This window comes from Triplophysa dalaica, chromosome 25 (assembly GCF_015846415.1).
Source record: "Triplophysa dalaica isolate WHDGS20190420 chromosome 25, ASM1584641v1, whole genome shotgun sequence".
NCBI lineage: Eukaryota > Metazoa > Chordata > Actinopteri > Cypriniformes > Nemacheilidae > Triplophysa > Triplophysa dalaica.
In genome coordinates, this window is record NC_079566.1 from 11,227,912 (window position 1) to 11,255,220 (window position 27,309).

The 27,309-nt window shown below is 38.3% G+C and overlaps 2 protein-coding genes and 1 long non-coding RNA gene across 7 annotated transcripts; 2 read left to right on the forward strand and 1 right to left on the reverse strand.

The window, feature by feature from the left end:
- The first annotated feature begins 1,546 nt into the window (after window positions 1–1,546).
- Window positions 1,547–14,740, forward strand: cacng7a (calcium channel, voltage-dependent, gamma subunit 7a). Of its 2 annotated transcripts, none has more exons than XM_056741251.1 (6): window positions 1,547–1,705; window positions 5,160–5,355; window positions 6,679–6,765; window positions 7,053–7,193; window positions 10,425–10,570; window positions 11,704–14,740. In XM_056741251.1, exons 2-6 carry the CDS (start codon window positions 5,160–5,162, stop codon window positions 12,157–12,159), a joined length of 1,026 nt encoding a protein of 341 aa, XP_056597229.1. In that variant the 5' UTR covers window positions 1,547–1,705; the 3' UTR covers window positions 12,160–14,740. The 2 variants fall into 2 exon arrangements, with proteins under 2 accessions (XP_056597229.1, XP_056597230.1); XM_056741252.1 differs by lacking the exon at window positions 1,547–1,705 and adding an exon at window positions 1,755–1,822.
- LOC130415498 (uncharacterized) lies at window positions 6,606–17,263 on the reverse strand. The gene is made up of 4 exons (XR_008905934.1): window positions 17,125–17,263; window positions 16,934–17,008; window positions 15,417–15,481; window positions 6,606–6,741 (listed from the first exon to the last, which is right to left on the reverse strand). It is a non-coding gene; the product is annotated as an uncharacterized LOC130415498 (long non-coding RNA).
- cacng8a (calcium channel, voltage-dependent, gamma subunit 8a) lies at window positions 16,022–26,682 on the forward strand. 4 transcript variants are annotated; one of them, XM_056741250.1, is made up of 7 exons: window positions 16,982–17,016; window positions 19,279–19,399; window positions 19,482–19,737; window positions 21,497–21,724; window positions 24,147–24,230; window positions 24,318–24,458; window positions 24,959–26,682. In XM_056741250.1, the coding sequence occupies exons 3-7, from the start codon at window positions 19,707–19,709 to the stop codon at window positions 25,747–25,749; spliced, it is 1,275 nt and encodes a 424-aa protein (XP_056597228.1). In that variant the 5' UTR covers window positions 16,982–17,016; window positions 19,279–19,399; window positions 19,482–19,706; the 3' UTR covers window positions 25,750–26,682. The 4 variants fall into 4 exon arrangements, with proteins under 4 accessions (XP_056597225.1, XP_056597228.1, XP_056597226.1 ...); XM_056741249.1 differs by lacking the exon at window positions 16,982–17,016 and adding an exon at window positions 18,468–19,169; XM_056741247.1 differs by lacking the exon at window positions 19,279–19,399 and having other exon boundaries at window positions 16,022–17,016.
- The last annotated feature ends 627 nt before the right edge of the window (window positions 26,683–27,309 follow it).

The following is a 27,309-nucleotide window of genomic DNA, read 5'->3' on the forward strand; positions in this document are numbered from 1 at the left end:
GGAGTCTAAAAATAGATTTAAAAGAGAAAGAGGGAAAAAAAGAGGAGAGGCGCTTTCGTAGGGAGTGGGGGGTGAGGGGTGGGATGAAGAGAAAGGATGAGCACTCATTCCTCATTGGACCCCACAGTGTTGTAATGAATCCATCACGTAGATCCTCAAAGGCGTGTCTGTGTGTCGATAGTGAGACCACCATAAAGTGAATTCTTTATTACTGTACATTTACTGTACTGTACATACTGTACGTGTACAACACAGTTTTTCTTAACAAACAGTGGAAATCATGTATTGTGATACTGCGCTCTTGGGTTTCTCTTAGGATTTTATTTAATTCTGTCAATTAAAAGAAATTACCAAATATAACAGACTGCTGCAGTTTTGCTGTTAAATTATTTACTGTACACAATCTATTTCTCAGCTCTATTATTGATCCTGACAGCACTGACTGAACGTCGAGTGTCTTCTACTGAGACCAGAGCTGTCAATCAGGGGTCCTGGAAGATTATACAAGGCAGGGTGGACCCTGAGAAAGAAACTGGGGAATAGAACGTAAGGGTTATTTGGATGTTGCGTATCTATTAATTTCATCTTTATTTATGGGCAGTATACACATCTGCAGAAAACAACACTGCCTCTCCACTGCAGCTTGAGAGTTAAGAGCCTAAGGCTGTGTGCAGTGCAGCACCTTGAAACTACACACACTTCTTCTTTATCACGGAAAGGTTTATCACATACAGACACACATGCATACACACTGCGGTGTCAAAGATGTGCTGCAGTCTTATGTGCATTACTATTTAAGCTTCCATACTCTTACAGCAGTACACTGAAAATCCCTTAAAACATAACCTTATTATTTACATATACTTTGAGCATTCTTTTAGTTTGGTTTTATATTTGAGAATTACAGGTAAAGGTGATTTTTAAATAAATGTGTGAATATTATTGCATGATTTGTAGGTAACTAGTATTCTATATTTCTGCCAATACTTCAACACAGCCACCTACAATAACAAATTACTTTTAATTGTGACGTGAAGCTTCTTTAAAACGATTTAAATAAATAAATGTAAATTCTATTGATGTGTGCCTGCATGCGCGTGTCAAACCTCAGGTTGCTTCAAGGAGACTCGTACTGTACACCACACTGAAGCACCTTCTAAAAAACTTAACCCTACTATGTACTTAGAATTATAATATGGTTGTAATACAAACTTTATATACATAAAGCGTAATTAATAAGTGTCAGATCAAACGACCTATTCTTATTCATCATATTGCAAAGCAATGCACGCAACTATGGATGTAAAGGTTAAAATAACGATCGGGTCTTTAAATGTTAGATGAATGACTCATACTGTATGCCTCCACCGACGTACGCACACTGAAACTAACTGTGACCTTACTGAGCATTACCACCGTCAAACTATGTCAGAGAAAGTCTTTATACCCGAAACCATCTTTCCACATCTCCGTACATCCCATTGAGGCAATTCTCCGCAGTGCCGAGAGGAGAGAAACAGTGAGAGGGGGCATTACAGGGGAGCTAAAGAGAGAGAGGGGGACACGTGTGTGTGTGTGTGTGCGTGCGTGCGTGCGTGCGTGAAGAGAGAGAGAGGGAGAGGAAACTGCAAAATCTGTCAAGGTTTCCAGTTTGGTTATTCCTCTCGACGCCTGTGCACCGCTGAATCTGGTCGCGTGGTAGAGGGTGAGTGCTCGCGCTTCTTCCTTCTTCGTGCACGTTACCTTCGCTGTGTGAGTGGCGCGTAATCGCTTCGTTTCGGTGTTTTCTATCCGAGTGTCCGATTTATTCGCCAAGTGACAGGTTCAGTTATCGCATGTTTTGTCCTCTTTCGGGATGCGGTATAGCTCAATGGTGTGACCACGTAATATCGTGACGTGTTTGTAATTTCATTTGATGGGATCTTTTTATAAAGAAAAACACATTTAAATACAGATTTCACGACTTTTTACCCGCTATAGCTTATTTTGTCGCACTTGGCGTGAGACTTCATGGACACGGCTACACCGTGTAGGCACGTATATCGAAATTTGTGTATCTATTTATACATTTGTCTGGTGCTGACTTGAGCACGCCAAGAATGTACTGTGGTTGTTGGATTTGAGAAGGGGTAGTCACGCTGCGTACGTGTGTGCGTATATAAGTCAGAGTAGATGGGGAAAAGTGACGCGTGGATTTCTTTTATATACACTTGATGTTCTGCTTTTAGTCACGCATGCTCAGTTTTACTGCCTTTTTGTAGCATAGCAGTTCAAGATTTGTTAAGGGTGCTTTGCGTGTCTGTACTGAACTAAGATCATGAATGTGCACATGGGAATGCATGTGCGTATGCGTGTGTCATTGAGAGCTCGTGCACGTTCGTGCGTGCGACTGTCCTTTGAGATATTGTGGGCCAAGGTCTTTCCCCAAACCGTCGTCACTTTTCCTTCCTAAAGCATCGTTTTCTTTTTTTATCTCATCGCATCACATCCTCCCACACTCTTGCCAGTTGGCCTAACCTGCTAACAGGGGAACATATTGCCTCTTCCTCAACGGAAAAACTTTACCCCCCTTAGCATTTGCTTCCCAGTCCACTGGACACACCATCTGTGGAACCCCTAGTTCACCCTGAGGGTTGTCTTTCTAAATGTCTGGCACATATTGAACGTCCCACTGAGTAAACCTGGGAAGAAAAGGGAATGTATGATGTACTTTTGTGCTTGAACGCTAGGTACTGGTGTATTTTATTGGCCATGCTATAGTGTTGCAATGGTCACAGCAATAATAATTTAATTACATTCTTTGAGTCTTTGCAGGACATTTGAGAGGAGTGTTTTATTTCAGCACCGGACAGCTCCCTGTCATTTTGTCTGCGTTCCTCTAGGGGGCTAATCTTTTAGTGTTGGCACAAAAGTTTGTGATTTATTTTTCATACATTTTGTATGGAACCACTTTTTATTTTTAATTCATCCAAATATTTAATATTTCCTATCTTTTATTTGATATTTTGAGCTGAAAATTTAAACAGAATCAACCTGTATCTAAATGAATTGTGATGTGTAAAATGTGTTTCTCCTTAGCTATTTTCATAAACATGTGTAAATGTTAAACCACCAGAAACCCTTTTTGAAGTTAAAAAAATCCAAAGCTTTTGTAAGGGAACACAGGCCTGTGCATTGTCTGATTTCAGCACCGCTGTGACGGACAGCTCCCATTTGCCTCTCTTTTCTTTTCTTCTCTCATCCTGTAGCTTTGATTTGTTCTCTTTTCTCCATTTCTCTTTCACTGACTGTCCTTTCATTCACTTTTCCCCCCACAGTCTCTCTAAAGGTTTAGATTGTTACCTGCACATTTACATCACAATAGCTACTTCAGCTATTTTCCTATTATTTCTGCAGTATGCACATACGTGGCATGACCACATACTATTGGAAAACTGCATATACAATTAAAAAAGGCACAACGTTATTACTATAGCCATGGTCGTACCCCAAGCGGTACGTTCTTCAGTCCTTCCCAAAGCTTCTCCACATTTAACTTCTTCAAATCTCCTCTTTCCTACTTTGCCTTGCTGCTGTGCTCAGTCAATATATTTTTTAATTATCCTAACCCCATAAACCTCCACTCACTATGAATCCTTCATTCATATCTAATACACCGTTGGGATCCTAAACCTAACCAGAGATAATTGAAACCATAAAAGGGTGTTAATTTGTGGTTCTCTTAATGCCAATATCTGGCTTAAAAGAAGTTCCATGCTTTCAATCTAGTGGCTATCAGATGCTTGTCAATGAAGTGAGGGAATTGTTCTATTTTGGGGTCCCTGCCAGTCAAATCTGCAGTCGGGTGTTTCAGAGCGTGAATGCATAACTTAAAACAAACCAGAAGGTATTACAGTATGCTGTTGTAGGGATACTCTGCTCATATTCTGTGTTCTACATGATTGTATTCTGCTTAAGCATTGTAAGCTTACATGTGTCAAAGTAGTCAACACATAAAAACCAGTAGGTAACAAAACCAATGCAATGCAAATACTGAACGTTGATGTAACCATGTCTTCAAATTGGCCCTAACCTTAAACAATGAATTAAAGTAATTGTCTTTCTGTCTGTCCGAACAGCTATTTAGCAGACTACAGACCTTTAAGGTGATCGTTGATTCTAGATAATACTATGCTGCGTGTGGCACAGTAGTGCATATGCTCACATGGAGTGAAGGTGTGCATCCAGCCTATCACATGTGCTGAATCTATCAACCACACACACCCCACAACATTCTCTATTAGAGGCAAACAGCATGAAAATAAAATAACTCACTAAGGATTTGAAGCAACCTTTATGTAATTCTGAATATGTCTAACTGCACATCTCTTTCTAATGATTTTAGTCATCCACTATTTAAAGGACACTGTGTGTTTGTCCTTCATCTGTTGTACCATCTTTTCATCTTATACTGTTGATGAGTCACACACTAGTTCATTAGTCGATAAAGCACATGTTTTATGAAGCCCTTCAGACTCAACTTACAGAAAATCATTTGGGGTTTTGGAGTGCACTATATTTACCTATAAATAATTGGAAATCTTTGAACAGTCTATGAGTTTGTAAGAAAGAATCATTAGCAAATGTTTAACCACCATGGTTGCACCTTTGCACCGACATTCGTTGCCGAACAGTTGAAAATTAAATTAAATAGCAAGTGTGTCAACTTTATTTGATATTTGTTTCAGAACCGTAGAAAGCATTTTACAGGAGAAGTCCACTCAAAAGAATCTGCCATTTACTTCTTGACATATATTAGACTTTCTTTCTTATTCAAAAAACAAAAGAAGATATTTTGAAGAATCTTGGTAACCAAAAAACTTTAGTCCCCATTGACTTCTATTGTACAGGCCCAAAACCAATGCAAGTCAATGGGGACCAACGATTTTCTCATACCAACATTCGTCAAAATATCTTCTTTTTAGTTCTCTAGAATAAAGAAGGTTTAAAATGACAAGAGGTTGAGGAAATGATGACAGAATTTTCATTTTTGGGTGAACTATCCCTTAAAGGCTTGATAGTTCTAGATAGCAAGCCATCTCACTTCTGGACCATTATGATTAACTTTATTTGCCATTTTTTACAATATCTAATTTCTACTCTTCTCTCTTTCCTTTAAGATGAGTTCCTTCAGCACCAGGGCTCTAACGCTCCTGTCGTCTGTGTTTGGGGCATGCGGGCTGCTACTGGTGGGTGTAGCTGTGTCTACAGACTACTGGCTGTTGATGGAGGAAGGCATCGTTCTGCAGCAGAACCAGACCACAGAAGTAAAGATGGCTCTGCATTCTGGACTCTGGAGGGTCTGTTTTGTCGCTGGTAGGTGCTATCTTATCATCCTACATTTTTATCACCCACTTTGTTACCGAGACAAACATTTAATTAAAACACAAATGGTTGTTGAATCATGTCGTGTTAAGCATTTTTTCTTTGCTTGTTTGTTGGCAGTTAAACTCCTTTAGCAAACCTGTCTTCTATTTTTATCCTCGGTTCAATCGCAATTTATTTGTGGTGCGTCCTGCTGTGTTACGCAGCTGACAGGGTTTTCGGTGTCCTGCAGCACTAGTATGGCATGCTGTTGCATCACCCTCCGAAAACGTGCCACATAATGAAACAGGAGCTAGTGAGTCTGAGTGGGCACGAGATACCGCAACCGCATGTGCAATATCCGCATAAAATTGCAGAGCTAATGAAAAATGCTACGAAATATTTGCATAAAGAAAAGGCCATCATTATTTTAAAGAAGTGGTTGCATTTTTATATTTTGCACAAACTAATTTTCATTGCATTGCATGCAGGTTTGTTTTCATTTACTGACAGGAAATGCTTAGGTGGACTGAAATGATGCCACACCAGTTGGTTGCAAATGGCTGACTAGGAGAAGTGTGAGGATGATGTCACCTTATCTCCAAGCTTTATAAGTGCTGTTAGCATTGCATGCTGTGTGTGTGTGCGTGTCTGTGCGTGTCTGTGCGTGTATTTGACAAATCACGACACAAAGACTTTTGCCTGTCAGGTGTGTGGTGTGTGTACAATTTATTAGGACTTTCCATGTGATTCTGAGAGAAAATTATTTATTTGTGCTGGAAACGGTCTAAATTTATGTTTGTATGTCTGAACTGAGTCACTTCTGCATTTAAAAAAAAAAATGTTTTATAACAAGTGTGACAAATGTGTAACTAAAGCACCAAAATTCCTTTTAACTTGAAACTAAAAATATTAAAAAAATGAAGTTACTTAATGATAAAGAAGATGTGACAGAAATTACTTGTACATTTTACAACTGTATAAAAAACTAGCCAAATAAGTAAACAACGTTCTTCCAAATGTGTCTAGGGCATCAAGTGAGCCAAAACTATACCTAACACAAGGTGCATGATGCTTTTGACTGTACAGTATGTGCACTATATCTGTGCGATGCAATGTGTTCTCTCACCTCTCTTCTCAATGTCTGAACCAAAATCATGGCTGTGTCTCTTTGTGTTTGTGCCCGTCTCCCCCTGTCACTGTCAATCTCTGTCTTTCTTTCTCTGTCCCTCTTTGTGTCCTCTTCTCTCTCTCTCTCCCTCTCTCTCTCTTGTGTCCTCTTCTCTCTCTCTCTCTCTCTCTCTCTCTTGCTCTTTCTCGTTCTTTCTGTCTCAGGGCCAGAGAAGGGGAGATGTGTGGCATCTGAATACTTCACCGAGCCAGAGATAGAGATCACTACTGAGAACACAGCAAATATACTGAGTAAGAACATTTGATGCACTGCAAAATCCAAGCACAAAGAATATTATAACTATTAAGTCTACTAAGTCTACTACTAAGTCATTTTGTAAATGTTTGTTCACTATTTCTAGTTCTCTAGAAATTTGTGACATTAACCATGTTAACTGCTTAGATTTGTGGAGTAATAAATACTCAGATATCCACGTAATTGTTTTGCTGCCTTAAATTTTTAAGTACAATCAACTTGGTTTTAGAAATTTTGAAAATCTTTTTATTTACTTTTCACATTGCTTTATTTGCTCTGTTAGAAATGGTCAGGACGGCCACCCCCTTCCCCATGGTCTCGCTTATCTTTGTTTTCACGGCCTTCGTCATAAGTAACATCGGTCATATCCGTCCGCAGCGCACCATTCTGGCCTTTGTCTCTGGAATATTCTTCATCTTATCAGGTAAATCTCACCGTCATTACTTTTCACAAACTTCTGTAGGATTTCTCTAGATTTCAACACATAAGTTTGGGAGAAGTGCGCATCACCTCGGTAACGGATACGTTCTAGATTACATGTGATGTTTGTTGACATTCGGTTTCAATGGTAAACCCAAAGTCTCATAATTCTCCTCGCTTACGTCTGAAATAAGGTTCCCGCTGAGAGGTTTGCATATTTAATGAAGGTGTTCCCAATATCAATCTATGGTAATCTTCTTAAACACAATGTCCATTAGGTGGTTTATTTTTCCTCTTAGGCAGTAATTAATAAAAATGATTTTTGATCTCGTCACCAGAGCTCTGTCTAAAGGCTGTCATCTTTATTTTATTAACAGAACGAGATTGTCATAAAGTCAAAGTGTGCTTAGTTTTGACCAATTCGCTAACAGTATTCTTCAATGAAGAGTAAGAACATCAAAGCAATAATGTACTGACATGTATTTATTCTTTGTTAAATACGCTAAATATAACATACATTCTGTCTAAAGAAAATTGGGGCTTTAAATGCTAATTCAGTTTAAATGGTCATTTGATTCTCTTGAGGTTTGGTGGTACATTCAGATAGTATTCAGATAGCAAGCTGTGAATGTGGTCTGGGCTGTGCTGTGCAGCAGAACTGTATCAGTTGATTGTATCAGTTGCCTGGTGATAGCTGCATGAATCAGCCTGCAGCGACAGAATTCTCATGAATGTTTAGAATGCTTTGAACAATCCTGGGATAGATACATCTATTATCACTTTAATAGCAGGCACATATAGTGACAATATACACAACCTTTTAAATATGCTGTCACTTCATTTGTCTTATACAAAAATGCATGCTCCTTGTTTGTATCTATAATTTAATGTATCCATTGGCGCCAATAGTGTAGTGGGTGCTTTGGGTACCCCAAATTCATTTCCTGGCTTGAGGTCCTTTCCCAGCTCCTGTTTTTGTTTCTTATCCCATACCATTTCTTGTCCTGTCTGAACTCAATGTAATACGGCGTAAAGGCCAAAGGTATAACTAAAATGTTTTTGTTTTTTTTATCGTACATTATATAAAATTTAAAAAATATATTTTATGTTATCATGTTTTTATTGTTTTATTGTGTTAGTTAGCTGCATTTTACCAATTTCTATTAAAACACCCAACCTCAGATTGATTTTAATTGTAGTGCACAAAAATGTTTTTAGTTTTTTTATACAGAGTTATCTGTTTTTGCAATACATCCTATTCATATATATTCATATTATAAACATACTGTTTATGAGTATTTTTATTTTTTTAAAACAGCAACCATTTAATAAAAGCTCTGCTGTTGTGCATCTACAGTATATACAATGCAGCATGGCCTCCCTTTCCGTATTGCTTAATGGCAGTGCTTGCTCTGCACTTCTGAGTGATACATTCACACTAGACTCAAACCAATCACAATTGCAAATTAGAATGTCATTGAGTTGCTCTTTAGTTGTAATTTGCCTCACTGTCTTCATTAGATTTCAGTAAATTAAAAAAGAGACGAAACCGAACAGTCAGCAGCACTTTGAATGTCCCACAATCGTTTCCCTAGGGGGCGGAGCAAAGCGAAGTCAACAATATCGCATGTGTTGCATCTGCTGCAGTTGCACTGTGCACACTACCGCAGTTTAATAATAAAGGATTTTGTAATGCAGGAGGGAAGCGCGACTGCAGTTTGTCGAGGTAGTGCAGGCATCAGTCCAAATCTGTGCTGTGTAGCACTGCATCAGATGCTAATGTTACATTTTGTTCAGCATTTTGTACTACAGAATTATTAATAAAACAATACACTACAATAGTGTGGGGCAAAGTGCTTATCATGTGAAAAAACGCAAAAAAACTGATTTTAGTATACCATAGAGCTTAAAGAATATAAATATCTTAGTATAGTGTTGTTTTGGCAGTGGAACAGATCACTCCAGCATCACTTTCAATAACATCTGGAATGGGATCACTACCCGCAGAGCAGATCTGTATCTCCTGGGTTCTTTCTGTGCAGCATTATTGAACATTTACGAAACATCTTTATTGCTTTCAACTGGAGAACAAAAGGTATTAGCGTTTCTCGTCCAAGCATGTTTATGTACAAATATTAGCCCTAATGTGACACTGCACCACGTTCTGCATTTTTAACTCAATATGGAAAATGTAAGAACATCCCTTGTTGGTATTCTAAGTGCAGACAGCTGGCAGTGACAGACCGAGATAATGTGTTTGATTACGCCAGAGGGTTTCCTTTTGTCTTCGTTCTTTCTCCCTCGCTCCACAATCAGGGCAGCGGGGCTTTCTCAATCATAACCACAGCGAAAGTGAACACACCATAAATGTTAATGTCTCCCTGTATGACAGGTTTGTTGTTCGCTCGCTGGTTTAACGTTCTCTCGCCGCTGAGAGCATTCCGAGAAGAACAGTTTTGATTGAACAGGCTGTGATATTAAAACGCTGCTGCATCAACAACTCTTTTATGTGAATGCTTACGATGTATTTGCTTAGTTTTTTCGTATGTCGTTTTCATTCAAATCTTTATTTCTTATATTCATATATAGGATAGCATTTAGCAAATCAACTTTATTTAGGTAATAAAGTACTTTATGTGCTACGGAGATAAATCCTGTAGCATGTTGAGAATAGATTGTTCTAAAAATGGTAAATATCTGTTGTGATGTGAGACAAAATTTACTCACCCTTGTGTAATTTCAAACCCATATAGATTTCTTTCTTCTGCAAAATGCAAAGAAGATATTTTGAAGAATGTTGGTGAGAGAAAAGCGTTGGTCCCCATTGACTTGCATTGGTTTTGTGTCAATGCAATAGAAGTGAATAGGGACCAATTGTTTTTGTTTACCAACATTCATCAAAATATCTTCTGCTGTGTTTTGCAGAAGAAGGAGAGTTATACAGGTCGAAAATGACAAGGGGGTGAGTAAATGGAATTATCCATTTAAAGTAGACAACCATACATTTCTAAAGGCATCACCCAGAACACCCTTGTAACAGCATAGCCATGCAAAAGCACTGTGGAGTTTAACACAGCCAAGTGCCAATGACATTACCATAAAAATATTAAATATAATTTGTTTTTGTCAATTAATTCCTTTGCATTCTCTTTTGTACAAAGTAATTTGCACTATTAAACCTTTTCATGCATGTTTATTGTATCTCTCTATCTCTCTCTCTCTCTCTCTCTATCAGGTTTGAGTTTAGTAGTTGGTCTGGTGTTGTATATCTCCAGTATAAACGATGAGGTGATGAACAGACCACGGGAAGCAGAGCAGTTTTTTCACTATCACTACGGCTGGTCGTTCGCCTTTGCTGCCAGCTCCTTCCTACTCAAAGAGGTCAGCCAAAGCGACCGCCCAAACCCACCGTGTGTGTGTGAGCGCTGTGTTCATTAAAATGCATCAATGTTAACAGTTTTGCTGTTGCTAGCCGCTGAACCGAAGGTGTGCTTTTATCAGTACGCATTAATTTTAGCCTACTGAAGCTTCCTTCTTGGTGGGGCCTAAGCGCTTTAGGGGTTCGCAGCATTTATGCTAATTTGCTACATTCAGTTTAGCAATTTGTGAATGTCAGCATTTAGTGTCTGCAGTAACCCCAACATATATCTGTATCAAATATATGCACATATTACTGTAGAAGCGTGTTACAGTCCATTGATCTGGCATACGCACAAGAAACCTTTAATGTAGTGCTTGGAGAGCTCATTAATTTGGATTAATGTTTCTAAACATCGCCCCCCTACTTTGGTTTTGCACACTTCTGGTTAATGTTAGCTTGCTTTTGCGCTAAGAATTATGTGCACACGTGTGCAAGTGTGAACACAGGAACTTATTATAAAGGGTCACTAACGTCGCCATGGCGCATTTTTCACTAAGCACCCCAGTCATTTAAAGGGACAGTTTACCCAATAATAAAAATACTGTCTTCTTTACTCACCCTCGAGTTGTTCCAAATCTGTGTAAAACAATAACTGTTTGCTTTCCTAAATTCTTCAAATTTTCTTCATATTCATATAACAAAACAACGAAATTTATAAAGCAATTTTTCCCACCATGTTAGTCAATGGTGCCCAAGTACTGTTTGGTTACAAGCATTCTTCCAAATAACTTTCTCTGTGTTCATCAGAACAAATAAATGTATACAGATTTGAAACAACTTGAGGGTGAATAAAGATTTTTGGGTGAACTATTGCTTTTAATACTGTATTCCTGCATGTCACATTATCTGGCAAGTTTTCAAAGTCTTGTAAATCAGTTATTTTTTCATCTACATTCAGTCGAAAAATGTTTACAGATGGAAAAAGAATAGTAGAGCCCTAGGCAACTTTAGCTGCCTGTGGGCTTGTTTCGCTGCATACAGTTAACTTATAATATCACACTTTACAGACTGTTTTACAGAATCGGATAAAACGAGCCCTAAAGTCATCATACTTGCTACTTTTTTCATGCTTTGCTACTTTTGTTTTTGCCAGGGTGCTGGGGTCATGTCTGTCTATCTCTTCATGAAACGCTATGCAGAAGAGGAAACGTACCGGCCACATCCTGCACTCTATCGTCCCCGTCTGTCTGAATGCAGCGACTACAGCGGCCAGTACCTTCACCCGGAGTCATGGCCGCCTCCTCAGCGTGGACGCAGTGCTTCTGAGGTGTCCAGCGACATCTCCATTCAACTCAACCAGACCCCTCTGCCTCCCCAGACAAAGAGCGGCGGTCACTCCAATCCAGTCTCTTCATCAGGGCCCTCCTCCGCGGCCAGCTATCATCTCCCACCTGCTTCCTCTTCCTCCTCTTCTTCCTATCCTCACACCCTCCACTCCTCCCATTCTGGTGGCCCCACCCCTCATTCTCTTCCAATGGCCACGCCCCCATCAGCAGTGCCACCGCCTCGCTACCACGCCCACATGCGTATGAGCGCTTCCCCGTGTTAGAGGAAAGTGTAACTTTTAACACTATGTAGGAGGGGGGCTAGAGAAAGGGGCAAGTGGGGCTTTGATACAGAGACAAAAGGAGCAAAATTAAGATAAAGGGTGCTAAAAAGATGTAAAGGACGCCCTTCACTTACAGTTCTGTGCCTGAATCTGATGTTTTAACAGATTCTCAGAGTGAGATTAAAAAGTGAGGGAATAGAGGTAGGCTATTAGTATTTAAACGCAGAATGTACAGCATGGAGAAGAAAGATAAGTTAGACTGAAAGAGAAAAAAATACAAAATGACTTGCCGAGCATAGTTGAGAACAGATGTACATATTATAAATATATAAATTTATATAAAAAATGTATCAATCTTAACTGCAATCTTATTGTACTCCATAACTTCTTTTCCCTCTTGTATCTGATATATCATGAAGACATTTTACATCTTTATCATAACTTCCTGAAAGAAAGACTATTTATACCATCTATTTATAGTCTTGTTTGTACTGAAATGCAAAAAGAAACAAATCTGGATTTCTTTATATAGTCTGGAAGAATTCTTTAAATGGACATGAATGATCAATTCTGTACATAAATAGGAGACCTATTCCCAAGGGTTGTATAGTAATGTAGTGTAGTCAAGCCTTTTTTGTCTACATTTTGTCATCTGGGTATTGGAAACTTAAGGTGCGAGGGGATCCGTGACTGTTTTGTCTTTTCCTATCAATTTGTAATGTTTTTAGATTTGTACATGAGGGTAGATGTTCTAAAACACTGGCTGATCTTTACCATCTCAATGTTGTACGCTTGGCCCCATGGCCCTCAATATGCCTTGTGTTTTCGTGTTCTCTCTCATATTCAAAAACTCTTTTGTCAACAACAAAAAAGAAGTGTAGCACGACATAAAGATAAAACATACTAAAGATTTTTAGCTTTTATAACGGAGGCTGTATCTTCAGCTCTTCGGCTCCTATGAACGCAGGAGATGTAGGGTATTCTTTGTTAGGATACGGAACTGTTCAATCATCATCTTAAAAATGCAGCTATTATTTATCTTTCTTTAATGCTATTAGAAATCTTACGATTAACTTTACTGTTTATATATAAAAATGACTTGTAAACCTACTAATACACTGAAACTATTTTACATGTATAACATACAGCAAATGAATATATGTAATAAATTCATATGACAAGAACAGACTGTATAAACAGAACTATAAATCAGGCAGAATATGTTTCAAAAACGACCCATATGGCTTAGATGTCCTCATATGGCCCATTGCAACATAATGCTTTAGAGAAATAAGTATATGAGGAACCTAATTTACAGAATCAAAAATATCGCACAATGCAATATGCAATGCAATGTTCTCGTCTGCTGATATCATTTTCTTGTTCACAGCAAGTAAATGAGATTTGAAAATGAGTTTAACACATTATTATGCCCTTGGTGTCTAGCGCCATCTAGCAGTATGTCATCAATACTACATCAAATAATCTTAAATCTGCCTGAAGTACCTGGTGTGAATCTGCAACACGGGCTACATGACATCTGTATTCAATCCATTGACTAAAATGAGGCAGATGACTAAATCCTGAGTCAGCACTTCCATACCGAGTGCCTGCAGATGCTGCATTAAATGAGCATTGCAGCAAATTGAACCTCAATACGTTTGTCACACCAAAAAATCTTCCCGTCGTTCTAAAGTAGGCCTATATCAAATTGAATATTGAAGAAAATATTTACATTTATATTTATTAATTGCGAATGTAAGTATTCATCAGTTACCTTCTATAATTCCTATTTTAAATCCAAAAATGTATATTCATGCATAAAGCATGAAACATTCCCAGACTTCTGTAACTGATTGCATTCTTGTGTGTAAATATTCAAAACAAATGGTGATGATAGATAGATAAATAGTAATGGAAACCAGGACTGGCTCCTGCTGGATAGTAAAGAAATGCATATAACAATTTATAACCTACAATACCCATATTGCAGGTGGGATATGCAGAAATAGTTATTATATGATAGATTATATGAAAAATGAAAAGTGAAATGGAAATATTTATTCATTTAGGTATAGCTGAAGATGGTATACTGTAAGTAAAAACTGTGAATATCTGTTTTGTTTCTTATCTTTTATTAATAATGGCTTTAGAAAAGGCTTTCTGCTCTCAAGGTTCCGGCTGACATTTGTTGTACTGCGTTCTGTACTGAGAGGTTTGGCTTATAAATATGTATGTACCATTTTGCATGGCATTTTTCTTCTTCATACCCTTTTTCATTTTTGTGCTTTATCCCTCTGGGCTGTTCTGTCTTGATTTGACTCTCTCAGAGTTCCATTAGGCTAAAGCTGCCTTACTCATTTGCCTTGTCTTTTCCTCTTTTACACCTCATCTCTCTCTCTCTCTCTCTCTCTCTCTCTCCTTCTATTTTGTTCTTTTCAAAAGTTCATTCCAATGCCAAAGCAAGTGTGCCTGATACTTAAGATGATGATGACAGTTTGTTATTATTATTATTTATCCAATGGGTGGCATTCTTTGTAATCTGGTATTTGCGTAATAAAATAAAAAATTGAAAACAAAATTCCAACAGAAATATGTTTAATACACTGCACTGCATGCAAGCCATGCTAGTTCTTGTGGATTTCTTTGTTTTATGTACATTTGATGGTTTGTTGTAGTTATTCTGGAGTTTTTATATTTATATATCAGCAGATTTCGAAAATATATATGGTGCTATGAAAATCATTGTAATATTACTACAGTAGCCTATATATTTTGTGTAGGATTGAGAGATTGTCCGCAATGTGTTGTGGCACAATGATTTATAAAGAAGAACGCGAGGAGAGCCGAAATATTGCCAAACCCCTGGGGGCAGCAATTGTGGGGTGAGTGAGAGTGAGAGAGTTGTTAAGGGCTGAGTAAAAGACGGAGGAGTGTGTGAATGAATGGGTCAGTGTGTTAGTAATGAGGACTTCTGAGAACATGCGTATGTCTGGGCCTTGTTTGTCAGAGCATTGACTTTTCTCGTTATTTGAAAGACCTTGAAATATGCTCTGGAGTCATTTAAATAATGCACCATTCCTTGTTAGGAGATGTTTCCTGTATCTTATAGTGATGCAGGTGCTTTGCGATAAACACCCACAGGATCAACGAGCCACAGTGTTTAATATACATGTATTGCTCAATGTGTGTTCAGGCATTGTGGATGTTTTAAGCGCACTAGAGCTGAGTGGTGATAATCAGTGGTTCTTCTCTACCTGAAGATGTGTGGGCGAACAACGGACCATTCGTCTCTCACTCTCTGGCTCTTCCTTATCTCTCCCTTAGAGGATAAAACACAGGGACATGTGAGTCAACGAACACATGAAATTGAATATCTTAGAATTAGTCAAGGCAAGTAGATCACAGCATGAAAAAATGTCACATGATTTGGACACACGAATAAGTCTTTATAATCTCAGATGGATCAAAATGACATTAACGAATAGTTTAATTTTGATATTTCACAAAGTATTGGTATTCCCTTACTTATTTTTATTTCTATAATAAATATTTATAACTATCTGACAGTATATATAATCCTTTAATATATATTTGAAAATGTAATAATTAATTGTTAGAATATTACAATACATTGTACAATTGCGTCTTTATATTCAATAATATAAGCATTTGGTTTCAATATATGGAGCTGTATTTTTTATAAATTGCATTATATTTTCCTGTATGTTTGCAATTACGAACTTAACGTTTCATTAATACAATGACAGAATAAAAAACACTATTAACAGAGAATTTCTGTTTAAAAATATTTGGATGGTTCTTAATATAAATTACACCTGTCCTGGGTTGTGGAATAAAAAGTTTGGGAACCACTTTCATTATGTCATATATGTGGCCCTGCATCACAAAACCAGTCTTGTAGCACGGGAACATTTTTATTAAAAGACAATTATATATAATTGTATTGTATATATTAAGTAAAGATTATGTTTCATGAATATATTTTTTACAATTCCTAGCTTAAATATATAAAAACTTTATTTTTGCAAATGGATGGCCGTCCACAGTGCCTCTGATTAACAACTTCAAAGGCAATTTTCTCAATATTTGGATTTTTTTGCACTCTCAGATTCCTGAGTTTTAAACGGTTGTATCTCATCCAGATATTGTCATATTCTAACAACTCGTACATCAATAGAAAGCTTATTTATTCCGATTGTGTCCAAATCTCAATTTCGAAAAATTGACCCATAAGACTGTTTTTGTTTTCCAGGGTCACATATACCAAAATGATACTGGCAAGTGGCTGTTTCCAAGAAAATATCTGTTTTCCACTGAAGTCCACCATATTTGGGTTATGTTCATAAAACTCGTTTTTTTTACCATGCTTGTCATATAAAATGTCAGACAGTCATTGCCCTCACAGCAAATTTAGATTCCCTCTCTTTGTTTAAAAGGCTCTTTATAGGACAGCAATTTTTCTATTGCCTCTGCACATTCACTTTAACAAATGACTTGAACAAAGTAGGCGTCAGTCACAAGAACACTCCAATAATTCACAAAGATCATGTACACAAGTGCTCTTAAACTCTTAAGGGTCACGTATAACTCGTCCATTCTTAACTTTCTTGACAGAATCAGTGAATTAGTTTTTCTGTCAAACTGTTTCTACAGATCTGTAATTTATGTTTTGGTCAATGTAAAGCTAGTCATGTCGCCTATAATTCCTGCTTCAGCATCCCTTATTCAAATGAACACAACTGTCTCTTACCGCCCCCTCATTCACCGCCTCTCCAGAAGCGCTTCAGATAATTACGACCAAAAGCAACAGGAATACGTGGTTAAACTGAAGAGGTAAGGCGAAAAAACACAACAATTAATCAGCATTCGCATGTTTCATTCAAACAGGTTATTTCATATTAGATTCGTTTACATAAAATAAAATAAAATAAAGGTATATACACGGAAGGTGTGTTCGCCTTCACTCGTTATATAAACTATTCCTTCGAATCCGTTTAATCTACTTTATCCTAGACGTGTTATCCATATTCCTAAACACAAATGTTTGTTAATATTGTCAAATGTAGTCCATTAATGGACTACCCGCGAGCTCAATGGAGACGCGCGCGAACTGAACGTTTTGAAAAGCTAGCCGTGGACTCGCGCGTAACGGTTTCGGGAGAGACATCTGTCAATCAAAAATAAAATCTATATACACGGAAGGTGTGTTCGCCTTCACTCGTTATATAAACTATTCCTTCGAATCCGTTTATCTGTTTTATCCTAGACGTGTTATCCATATTCCTAAACACAAATGTTTGTTAATATTGTCAAATTTAGTCCGTTAATGGACTACCCGCGAGCTCAATGGAGACGCGCGCGAACTGAACGTTTTGAAAATCAAGCCGTGGACACGCGCGTAACGGTTTCGGGAGAGACACCTGTCAATCAAAAATAAAATCTATATGGAAGGTGTGTTCGCCTTCACTCGTTATATAAACTATTCCTTCGAATCCGTTTAATCTATTTGATCCTAGACGTGTTTTCCATATTCCTAAACACAAATGTTTGTTAATATTGTCAAATTTAGTCCCCGCGAGCTCAATGGAGACGCGCGCGAACTGAACGTTTTGAAAAGCAAGCCGTGGACACGCGCGTAACGGTTTCGGGAGAGACGTCTGTCAATCATCTTAATGACTGAGAAGAACGGTCATTGGTTTTTACGTTGTGTCATCCCGTATAAGATCAAAACAACAAATCGTTAATCGGAAAGTCGACGGTCTGTTGGCTCCGCAAAATCGCTACGTGTTGCATGGTGGCAACCAAATCAAAGAAGTTGACAATTTACACTCGCAATTTCTTTGCAAATCACTAACGCTAAAGCACAGCAATTGTAAGTTCACCTCAAGTTCATTTGACGCTTCTTCGTTCATACGTTCATTCAATCATTCATTGACAACAAAGACGCAATGTCCCCTGATGCGTATTGTCAACAATAAGGTCACTTTAACTTGCTCTGAACGCTTTTATATGTGACAACAGTATTAATAAATGCAGTGTAAACTGGCAGCACAAGGTTTATCAAATGGTTGTGTGTGGTTCGTGCATACACCACTTACGCAAGGCACCTGAATCCTCTTGGTTCTGTCAGACATGACACATAAACCATGCTATGCAAATGCTTGAGTGCAGTAAGCAAGGCCATCACTACCCTTGAGAGGTCCATTCATATTTATTATTAAATCTCTAGCTTGCTTTGACCAACAGGAATGGTCTGCATTTTAGTGCCTTGAAGTGTTTTGCAAAGAAATGTTACAAACATTGTATTTAATTATCAATATTTTTCATAACATAGATGAATTTGGTACATGCTTTTATTCGAAAGCGCATTCAAGGTTGTATAAGCATGGGCTGTGGTTTCCCAAGGGATCGAACCCATGACCTTTGCAGTCCTTTATACCAATTGAACTACAGGGAACATTTTATGCCATAAATTAATAATAAGCCGTCGCAATGTTTAGTGTTACAATAATAATGTGACAATTATTATTGTTAATTATATCATAACATCAACGTGTATTTATTTATTCATTTCATATTTTATTATAATATTTATTCATGCAACTTACAGCCAACATATCTGAGTGTATAGCCTAGCTAAAAAATATCACTCGAATCTCTGTGGAGGTCTTTATTTTCGGGTTTGTCTCGGCTTATATTTGTTATAAATACTATGGTGTAACCTCCTGTCTGTTTGTCTGGCTGTGGTGTTGGTTACCTCACCATTTGTTCTCCTGTTTCTGAGAATGAGCAAGAGTGACGACAAGTCTCCAGAACTCCAATACCCGACTATTAGAGTCTGAGCTTGTCATGGGGGACAGATCAGCTGTCCTTGTTGTGCGTGTCATTACCACATTACCATACATTCAAAAGAGAGTGCTGATGGAAGCCACCCGCCAGGTGGATTTTTAGCGTTCGTGACAGCCGACGGTTTCTCAAATCAGTAGGTACACGTTATGATGAATCTCCCCCTCCACATCACCACCACCTCACTCACTAACATCACCCCCCTCCCCCCAACTCACACACACCATCCTGTTCTGTTCTCGACTTCAGAATGTGCTGTTGCCATGGTGACGGAACGGCGCACGCTCCGTCTCGCTTTTTCTCTATTCTCTCTTCTTCTTTATATATCCCTGGCTCTTCCCGCAGATGTATGGTCGACGTTACCATCTAGGTTCGCTTTTAGTTCTACATATAGACCGTACTGCTTTTAAACCTGTTGTCTGCCCTTTCCCTTATTGTTTCTTTCTCCTCAGGAGAAGCGTTCGGATTCATGCCATGAAATCTCTCTAAGAGGAGAAAGGAAGCGAAACCTAGAAAATCTACACCCACCCACAGGCAGGAGACGGGGAGAGCGAGGAAGAAAAAGAGGGAGAGAGAGCAGGGGGTGAAAGAAAGAGACTGGGATAACAGTCGATGGATGCTGCCTGGACGGTCTGGTTGGTACAATCTTCTGTGACAAGGACCAGAGAGCTGCAGGGATGGATGGGAAGGGAAGACACATTCCTCCAGGTAATCGGATCTCATTAATGGCTGCCAACATGTGAGAGTCTTTATGTTCCACTGTCTGTCAATATCATTTGTGAAATTTAGTCTGTAGATGCTTCGCACCTTTTACTTTCTTATCAGTGAACTTTCTTGCAAACACCTTCACATGTTATGAAACTGTTCATCACTCTTTGCCTTGTTTTAAAATGTTACCCCATGCATGCAGCTTTGGATTTTTTCTTTTTCAGTTGATCTCTGATGGCTCATTCTGTTCTTTTTTAGGTTCATAACTTTTATCTTCTTAAATGATCCATCTCTGAATTTCTACAATAAACATTATATTACATTAATAGATATGCTTAAACCTTTCTCCATGAGCAATTGAATTCCTTTTGAGTTGAAAAATAAAAGAAGGAAAAGCTGCAGGTGTTTGTCAACTAAAAAATGGTGGCCATTTACTGTATTTGCTTTTTTTTCTTCGTTGTATTAGTTTCATGTTACTGATATCAGTGCTTTAGGTTTCTTAAGCATTTGTGTTGATCATTAAATATTGATAACATAAATGTACTCATGTGTTCTTGTATTGAACTGACTGACTGATTTTGTTTCAGTCGTGTTTGTTATTTGATTTATTTATTTTGCAGTATATGTAAGTCAATGGACACTGTACCATAAAATATCTTCGTCCAGATCAGCGTTCATGAATTATAACCTATAAAAGCTCTATCCATGCAACAAAATGCAAAATAACAAAACAGCATTTGCTTACTCTTCTTAATAACTGCCTGGCAACTAGATTCTCAACGGGACTACGGCTTTTGGCATAAAATGTATGAGAGTTTGACCTCTGCATTATGTTTTTAAATTTGCAGTTGCCGTTACATGTTGCTCATAAACTACTCTATGAACATTCAATATTTTTAAGATCGACCCTGCATTCCTCTCTAAATATTGGGGTATTATTACAATTACAATTTTACAAAGATTTTACATGTACATTTTGTTCTCATTTAATTCCATACAGAACATACATAATATTTTAAATGCATTGGCATAATTTACAAAATCTCAAGGTGTACCCTGTGTCTTAGTAACCTATATATGAGTTCATGGATTACATTTGTACTTTGTGTACAAACGATTGCAAAATGTGAACTGATCTTTTAACACTTGATATGTTCGCAGACTCTCTCTCTCTCTCTCTCTCTCTCTCTCTCTCTCTCTTTCTCTTTCTCTCTCATCTCTCCAACCTCTTCCTGTAACCTTGGGCTCCAATTGCAGTCTTTCTTTACGCTTTTTATTTATATGTTATCTTGTTTCAGCTCTGTTCACTTATTGCATCCTTCTGTTTTCTAATTTTCTCATCACACTCTCGTGGCCCCCTTATTTGAAGAAAAAAAATATATTTTTTTTTAAAGACAAATTCTCATGATTTAGTCACCTTCACATCTCTCAAATTCCATCAGACTTTCTTTTTCTCATGATATATTGTATAATCTACAATATTTATAGCAGTTGCTCTTTTCTATATAATAGCAATAATCAAAGTCAATGAAGACCATGGCTGCAGAGCAAGATGAGATTTTCATGCAATGCTTTTATTTGGCTTTGGAAGACTTGGAAAGTCATTCGGACTATCTTATTATTTTTAACATCTCAAAAGCCATGAAAAAAAACCATGTTAACATTCTACATTTGTGCTCCACGAAAGCAAAGAAAGTCAATTGGGTTGTGAGGAACTTTAATCTCTTTAACCTCCGGTGTAATTTTTCCTCTCTTCCAGCCATGGTGTGGTGTGAGCGGGGAATTCAGGTGCTTCTCACCACTGTGGGAGCATTCGCAGCCTTCGCCTTGATGACCGTGGCCATTGGCACGGACTACTGGCTGTACGCTCGGGCCTTTATCTGCAACAGCACTGCCAACTCGTCTCAGGATGACCCTCATAACAAGGACAAGAAAGATCCCGGAGCCCTCACCCACTCCGGCCTCTGGAGGATTTGCTGTCTGGAAGGTAAGTGAACTTCTGTGTTTGTGTGTGGGGGCGGAGGAACGGGCCATGTACATACGGGAGTGGGAAATGATGCATGAAGGAGGTCCCCACCTGTGCAGTTTTTGCAAATGATTCACACACATTTAATCCAAAAGCAAATAGGGATGTGTGCTTTTTGGTTGTTTTTAAAATATGAAAACAAAAGTGATGCAAGAAAAAGGAATACGGACAATGACTAATGTTAATTATACAAAAGTATTGTTTCTGACCAATTTGTATAATAATATATAATTTCAAGATAATTTATATCTTGGTCCTGGTTAAACGTTTTGAAGTATAGTGCATATGTCAAATAAATAATTTGCCAGAGCAGCTTGCATCCTTCGCACCTCTTGTGATGCATCAAATAAATCTGATAAATCGATTTGGGTTCAGACCAAACAAATTAATCCAATTTGAAACACATCCTATTACATTACAACAAATTACATTTACTGTGCCGTCATTTACTGTAATGCACTTTGAGAAAAATACATAATTCGCAATTTATTTGAAGAGACAAATACTTGGGAAGTTTATCAATATATATTCCTGTCAGAATGTTATGTGATGTGGCCATTTTGCATGACCTAATTTAAGATGGTCGCAATGAGTTTAGAGCTTGAAGATATTTCTAGAGTACAAATATCTTGTGATATGATGTCTCATAGATGTAGCACATTTGTCAAGGTGGTTAAACAAGCTATTTTACCTGGCGTAAAATGATTTTTTTATTCAGTCATATTATATTTCACTTGAATAGATCAAATTAATTAAGATTAAGTTCATAAAATCAATTGGAAAAGCTTTTACACACTAGCAGTACGTGGTACAATATTTAGTTCAGTATGCTAAGAAGAAACAAAACCAGGACATGCTGTCAGGACTCTTAACTTAAACTGATTTTTTTTTGCTAGCTTTAGGGCTCCTTTAAAGTTAGAAAAACATTGTTGAAAGTCTGAAGGTCTTTATGTTGAGCTATTTTTTACCCATAGCATTCAACACCGTACCTCTCTTGCTCAAGCCAGTTCCCAAGAGAGAGTTTTTAAACAAACATGAGCTGTATTTTTTCCATTTGCATTAGAAACTTAGAGGAGTACATGTCAATGGCTATGATTATGTGATGAGTCATTGGAAGTCAAAGGTGCCATGCAGCGCTCTCATTGCATTTGCGGAATAATCAAACCAGACAAAAACAAAGTCATTTTGCCTGATCATATCGCTCGTTTTAGACTGCTTCTTTGTATCGCACAAATTTGTAGCCTTTTTAGGGGAAACGTGTGCCTTCATGTCATCATTTAACATTTATATTTAGTCATCTTAAGATACAGAGAGTCCTGCAGAAGATTATTGTTACAAGATACTGTAAATGCTAAAAATAGAATTCCTGTCTATTGTTGGTCATGTCATGATCTGTGCAAAATGGTTTCAAACATGACATTTCTTTAATGGCCACAGGTGAAACAACTGCTGTATATGCTATTCCACAATTTTGGTCCTGAAGTCTAATTTGGTCAATATTTGCCCCCGTTAACTTTCTATAGTCATTTTTATTCCCACTATGGAAATTCAATGGCGGCAGATTTTGAAGTGAACTACTCCTTTAAATGTGATATCAATGTGGAAGCCTGATAATTACTGCCATCATACCGTGAAACTATGTTAGCAATCACTGGAAGACACTGGATATTCAGTGGCAGTATGTTGTCTAAAATAAGTGGTTTATATCACTAGAGAGCACTGCTTGATACCTTTGACCTGTGATGACTCATAGCAATTGATACCTACTTGGAATCCATTTCAAACAAAATACCGCAAAGACTGTCTGACTGAGCGCAACTGTACTCTAATAAAAAAATATATATTTTGGCATTTTTACATTTAAGGTCAAGTATATGAAATTTAGTGGCATCTAGCAGTGAGGTTGTGAATTGCAACCAATGGCTCACTCCACCGCTAGCCCCTTCCTTTTCAAATCACTGCGGTGGCTGACACAGGACTAAGATGCTGGCCCTTTTTTGCTTCTTTGCCGAAGGAGATAAAGTATTTACGAAACCTACTCTGTAGAGCAGTTTTTCCGTTTAGGGCTACTGTAGAAATAACATGGCACATTCCATGTAAGGGGACCCGCGGTGTATGTAGATAAAAATTGCTCATTCTAAGATAATATAAACATAACGCATCATTATGTAAGGTTTTTGTACACCATTATTATATTGCATTGCTGTCAAAAGATCCTCAAAAAAATGACACCCAGCACCTTTAAATAATATGAACACGGAGAGCAAATGATAAGGGAACAGACAAGAATGAGAGATGTTGCTCCAACATATACAGTATAGAGACATTCAATTTGTTGACCATTTTAATATATCATTGTATGTTTTCTCATTCTCTCTTTCAGGATTAAAAAGAGGTGTGTGTTCCCAGATTAATCATTTTCCAGAAGATGCTGATTATGACCAGGATGCTGCAGAATACCTTTTACGTGAGTCAAAAATGAGTCTGAGGTGCTGTTTGTATTATCATTACAGGAGTATGAAAAACATTGCACTAAAATGTTGTGTTTTTTCAGGTGTAGTCAGGGCCTCCAGTATATTTCCTATCCTCAGTGCCATATTATTGCTGCTAGGTGGAGTTTGTGTGGCATCTAGTCGGTTCTATAAAACCAAAAGACACATCATTTTGGGAGCAGGGATTTTGTTTGTGGTGGCAGGTAATGTTTCTTCAGATCATAATAAATATGGATATGATACCAAAAAAGGTGGAATTCATTAAACATTCGTGCCCGTTTTTGCTAACCACCCAAAACACAGTGAATGAAATCTCAATAAAATTGGTATAAAATATATTCAATAAAATTGAATATTTAGCAAACATTGTGGAGTTGTAAGATTTTTGTGTGTATTTTCTAGCAGTCATTATAACATTCTCCACATATCCCGACTTGAGGTGTAGCTGAGCATACTTTTAATTTTTTTATGAGCAGTTTCAAGTGCTTCGAGGTGTGCAAATTTACATCTAGCACAGATTTTGGGGCGTGGTTGCAGCACTAACTGATTTGCATATTTTCCGCCGTGAATCAGGAGCTAGAACAACACAGAAAGTGCACACAAATTTCCGGGCGCACTTCTTAATGAATTCCTCCCATAATGTTCAAATACTTGCTTATCACCCAGACTAATGAACAAAACTTTCCGTCCCAAATTGGTTCAGGCCTGAGCAACATCATTGGTGTCATCGTATATATCTCGGCAGCACTCAGCGACATTTCTCCAAAAAAAGATGAAGACAAAAAGTGGCACTACTCCTACGGCTGGTCATTCTACTTTGGCGGCCTGTCATTCATCCTGGCGGAGGTGGTGGGCGTTCTGGCCGTCAACATTTACATCGAACGCAACAAAGAACTGCGCTGCCGTTCGCGCACCGACCTCTTCCGCAGCACAACCTCCGCCGTGCTACGGCTGCCGGGATACCGTTTCCGCCGGCGCTCGTCGCGCTCCAGCTCGCGCTCCACCGCAGAGCCGACCCGCTCGCGTGAGCAGTCCCCCACCTCAGGCATCGCTCCCAAGAACTTCGGCCCGCCACTGGCTGCCGGCCCCCCGCCGTTTTCAGTAGCCACGCTTCCCAACCCGCACACGCACTCCGGAGGAGGAGGAATGGGGGATATTTCCATGTACACGCTGGGTAGGGAGGGTAAGCCGCCCATGTACGGCACGGTCGACCGTGCCACGCTGTACCAGCTACACAATTACTTTCCAACAAAGGAGGGAGGTGGAGGAGCGCTCATGACGGGTACACTGCCTTCCCAGTCCAAGTCTAACTTGGCTGCGTCGGCCAACGCCACCCTCAATACCTCGTCTTCCTCCGGCCCTCAGCAAGCGCCCATGTCAGCCGGATCCTCCGCAAACATGGAGAGGGATCGAGGGCTGGGAACCTTGGATCGACTGGGCAAAGGAGACAGCTCAAACACTAACACACTCAACAGGAGAACGACACCTGTGTAATGACAAGGGGGAAGAGATCGAAGGGGGAAACGGATGATTACATGAACTGCAAGTTACGGTGGGGCGAGAATAAAAAATGCAACAGCGAGAAGGGCTGAGAAACAAGCAAAGTTTACTCGCAAGCGAACGAGAAGGCAATACATCCTCTTTTTTTCTTCTCCATTTCTGTTTTTGAACATGGTGACTCGAGTAACAGAATTCCATCCGCACTTCTTATTGATTCATGTTGAAATACTCGATGTGTGTGATGGTGATCTTTCGGTTCTTCAAACTCTTTCAATTCCAGTGCTTTATCATCAGGTTATGCCTGTAACTTATTCAGCATTCCAATATAGTTGTTGTTTTTTATTCTTATGGTGTTGTTGTTATTGCTGGGTTAACTTATACATTTTTACTGAGGTATTTTAATTTTTTTGCACATCCATTTAACTTATTTCCTTTGATAAACTCAAACTGTGATTTTTTTCTCGCACATGTTGACACTATTCTTCATGATGTCATTCAGTGTCAAGCATGTGTGACTTTGCGAGAGCGTGACTTATTATTACATTTTTTTAGTTTTTACAAAGACAATATTTAGATCTGTGGATTTTTTCATGGTAATCGTAAGTGTATAAGTAGTTAAGTCTTCATATGAATATATTTGATTTATCATATTAACAGTCTAAATATTGTTATGATGGAATAACGATAATAATGAACTGCTGTTGAGACACATTTGGGACTGGAAGTAAAAAAGAGAACAAGAAAGAGACAGAAGCGAAAGGCATTCATTTCAGGGGAGCAATATCTATACCTTAAAAACCTCACCAGAAAAGACAAAAAAATCTATTAAATATATAGGCTATTATAAATATATACAGTATATATAATTGTGTGTATGTGTGTGTGTGGAACAACTTTTTTGGGTAAAATAAAATCTGATATATTCTACGAATGTGTAAAACTGAGATGTGCATACTGGTAGCAGTTTTAACTGCAGTGTTTTATTTTCATGTTTCTTTGTAACTTTGTATGCATGATTCATATCTAATATATGATATATTTATAACACTCTGTCTTCAGACTTGTGTGCATTATGTGTATGCGGTCATGCGGATGGATTTAGGATGACAGAGGTGGGTCAAAGGAAAGGTCGACATCCAGGCCCAGACTACAGGGATTTGATATGCATGTAAATTCACACATTTTTACAAATTGCATGAAAAAGATATTCATACGCCAATGAGAAAGAAAACTCACAGATCTCTTTAATATCACAATTTCAATTCAATTCAAATGGAAAAGTCTCACTAGACTGGACGACGACGACGACGACTTACGAAGGAACAAGATGCAAAGACTTGACAAGCCTTAGAATCAAAACGAACAGGCACAAGACAGAAAACACAGGGGCATTAAATAGGGAACCAAATCAAGAGGGGAACAGGTGCGGGGCATAAAATCATTAACAATCAATAATGAGGAAACGAGAGGGTGGTAACAAAGACGAGACCGGAGAGTGCATGGCATGCAAAAACAAGCGATGCACATGTGCTTCCACACAAAACATGTGGGACT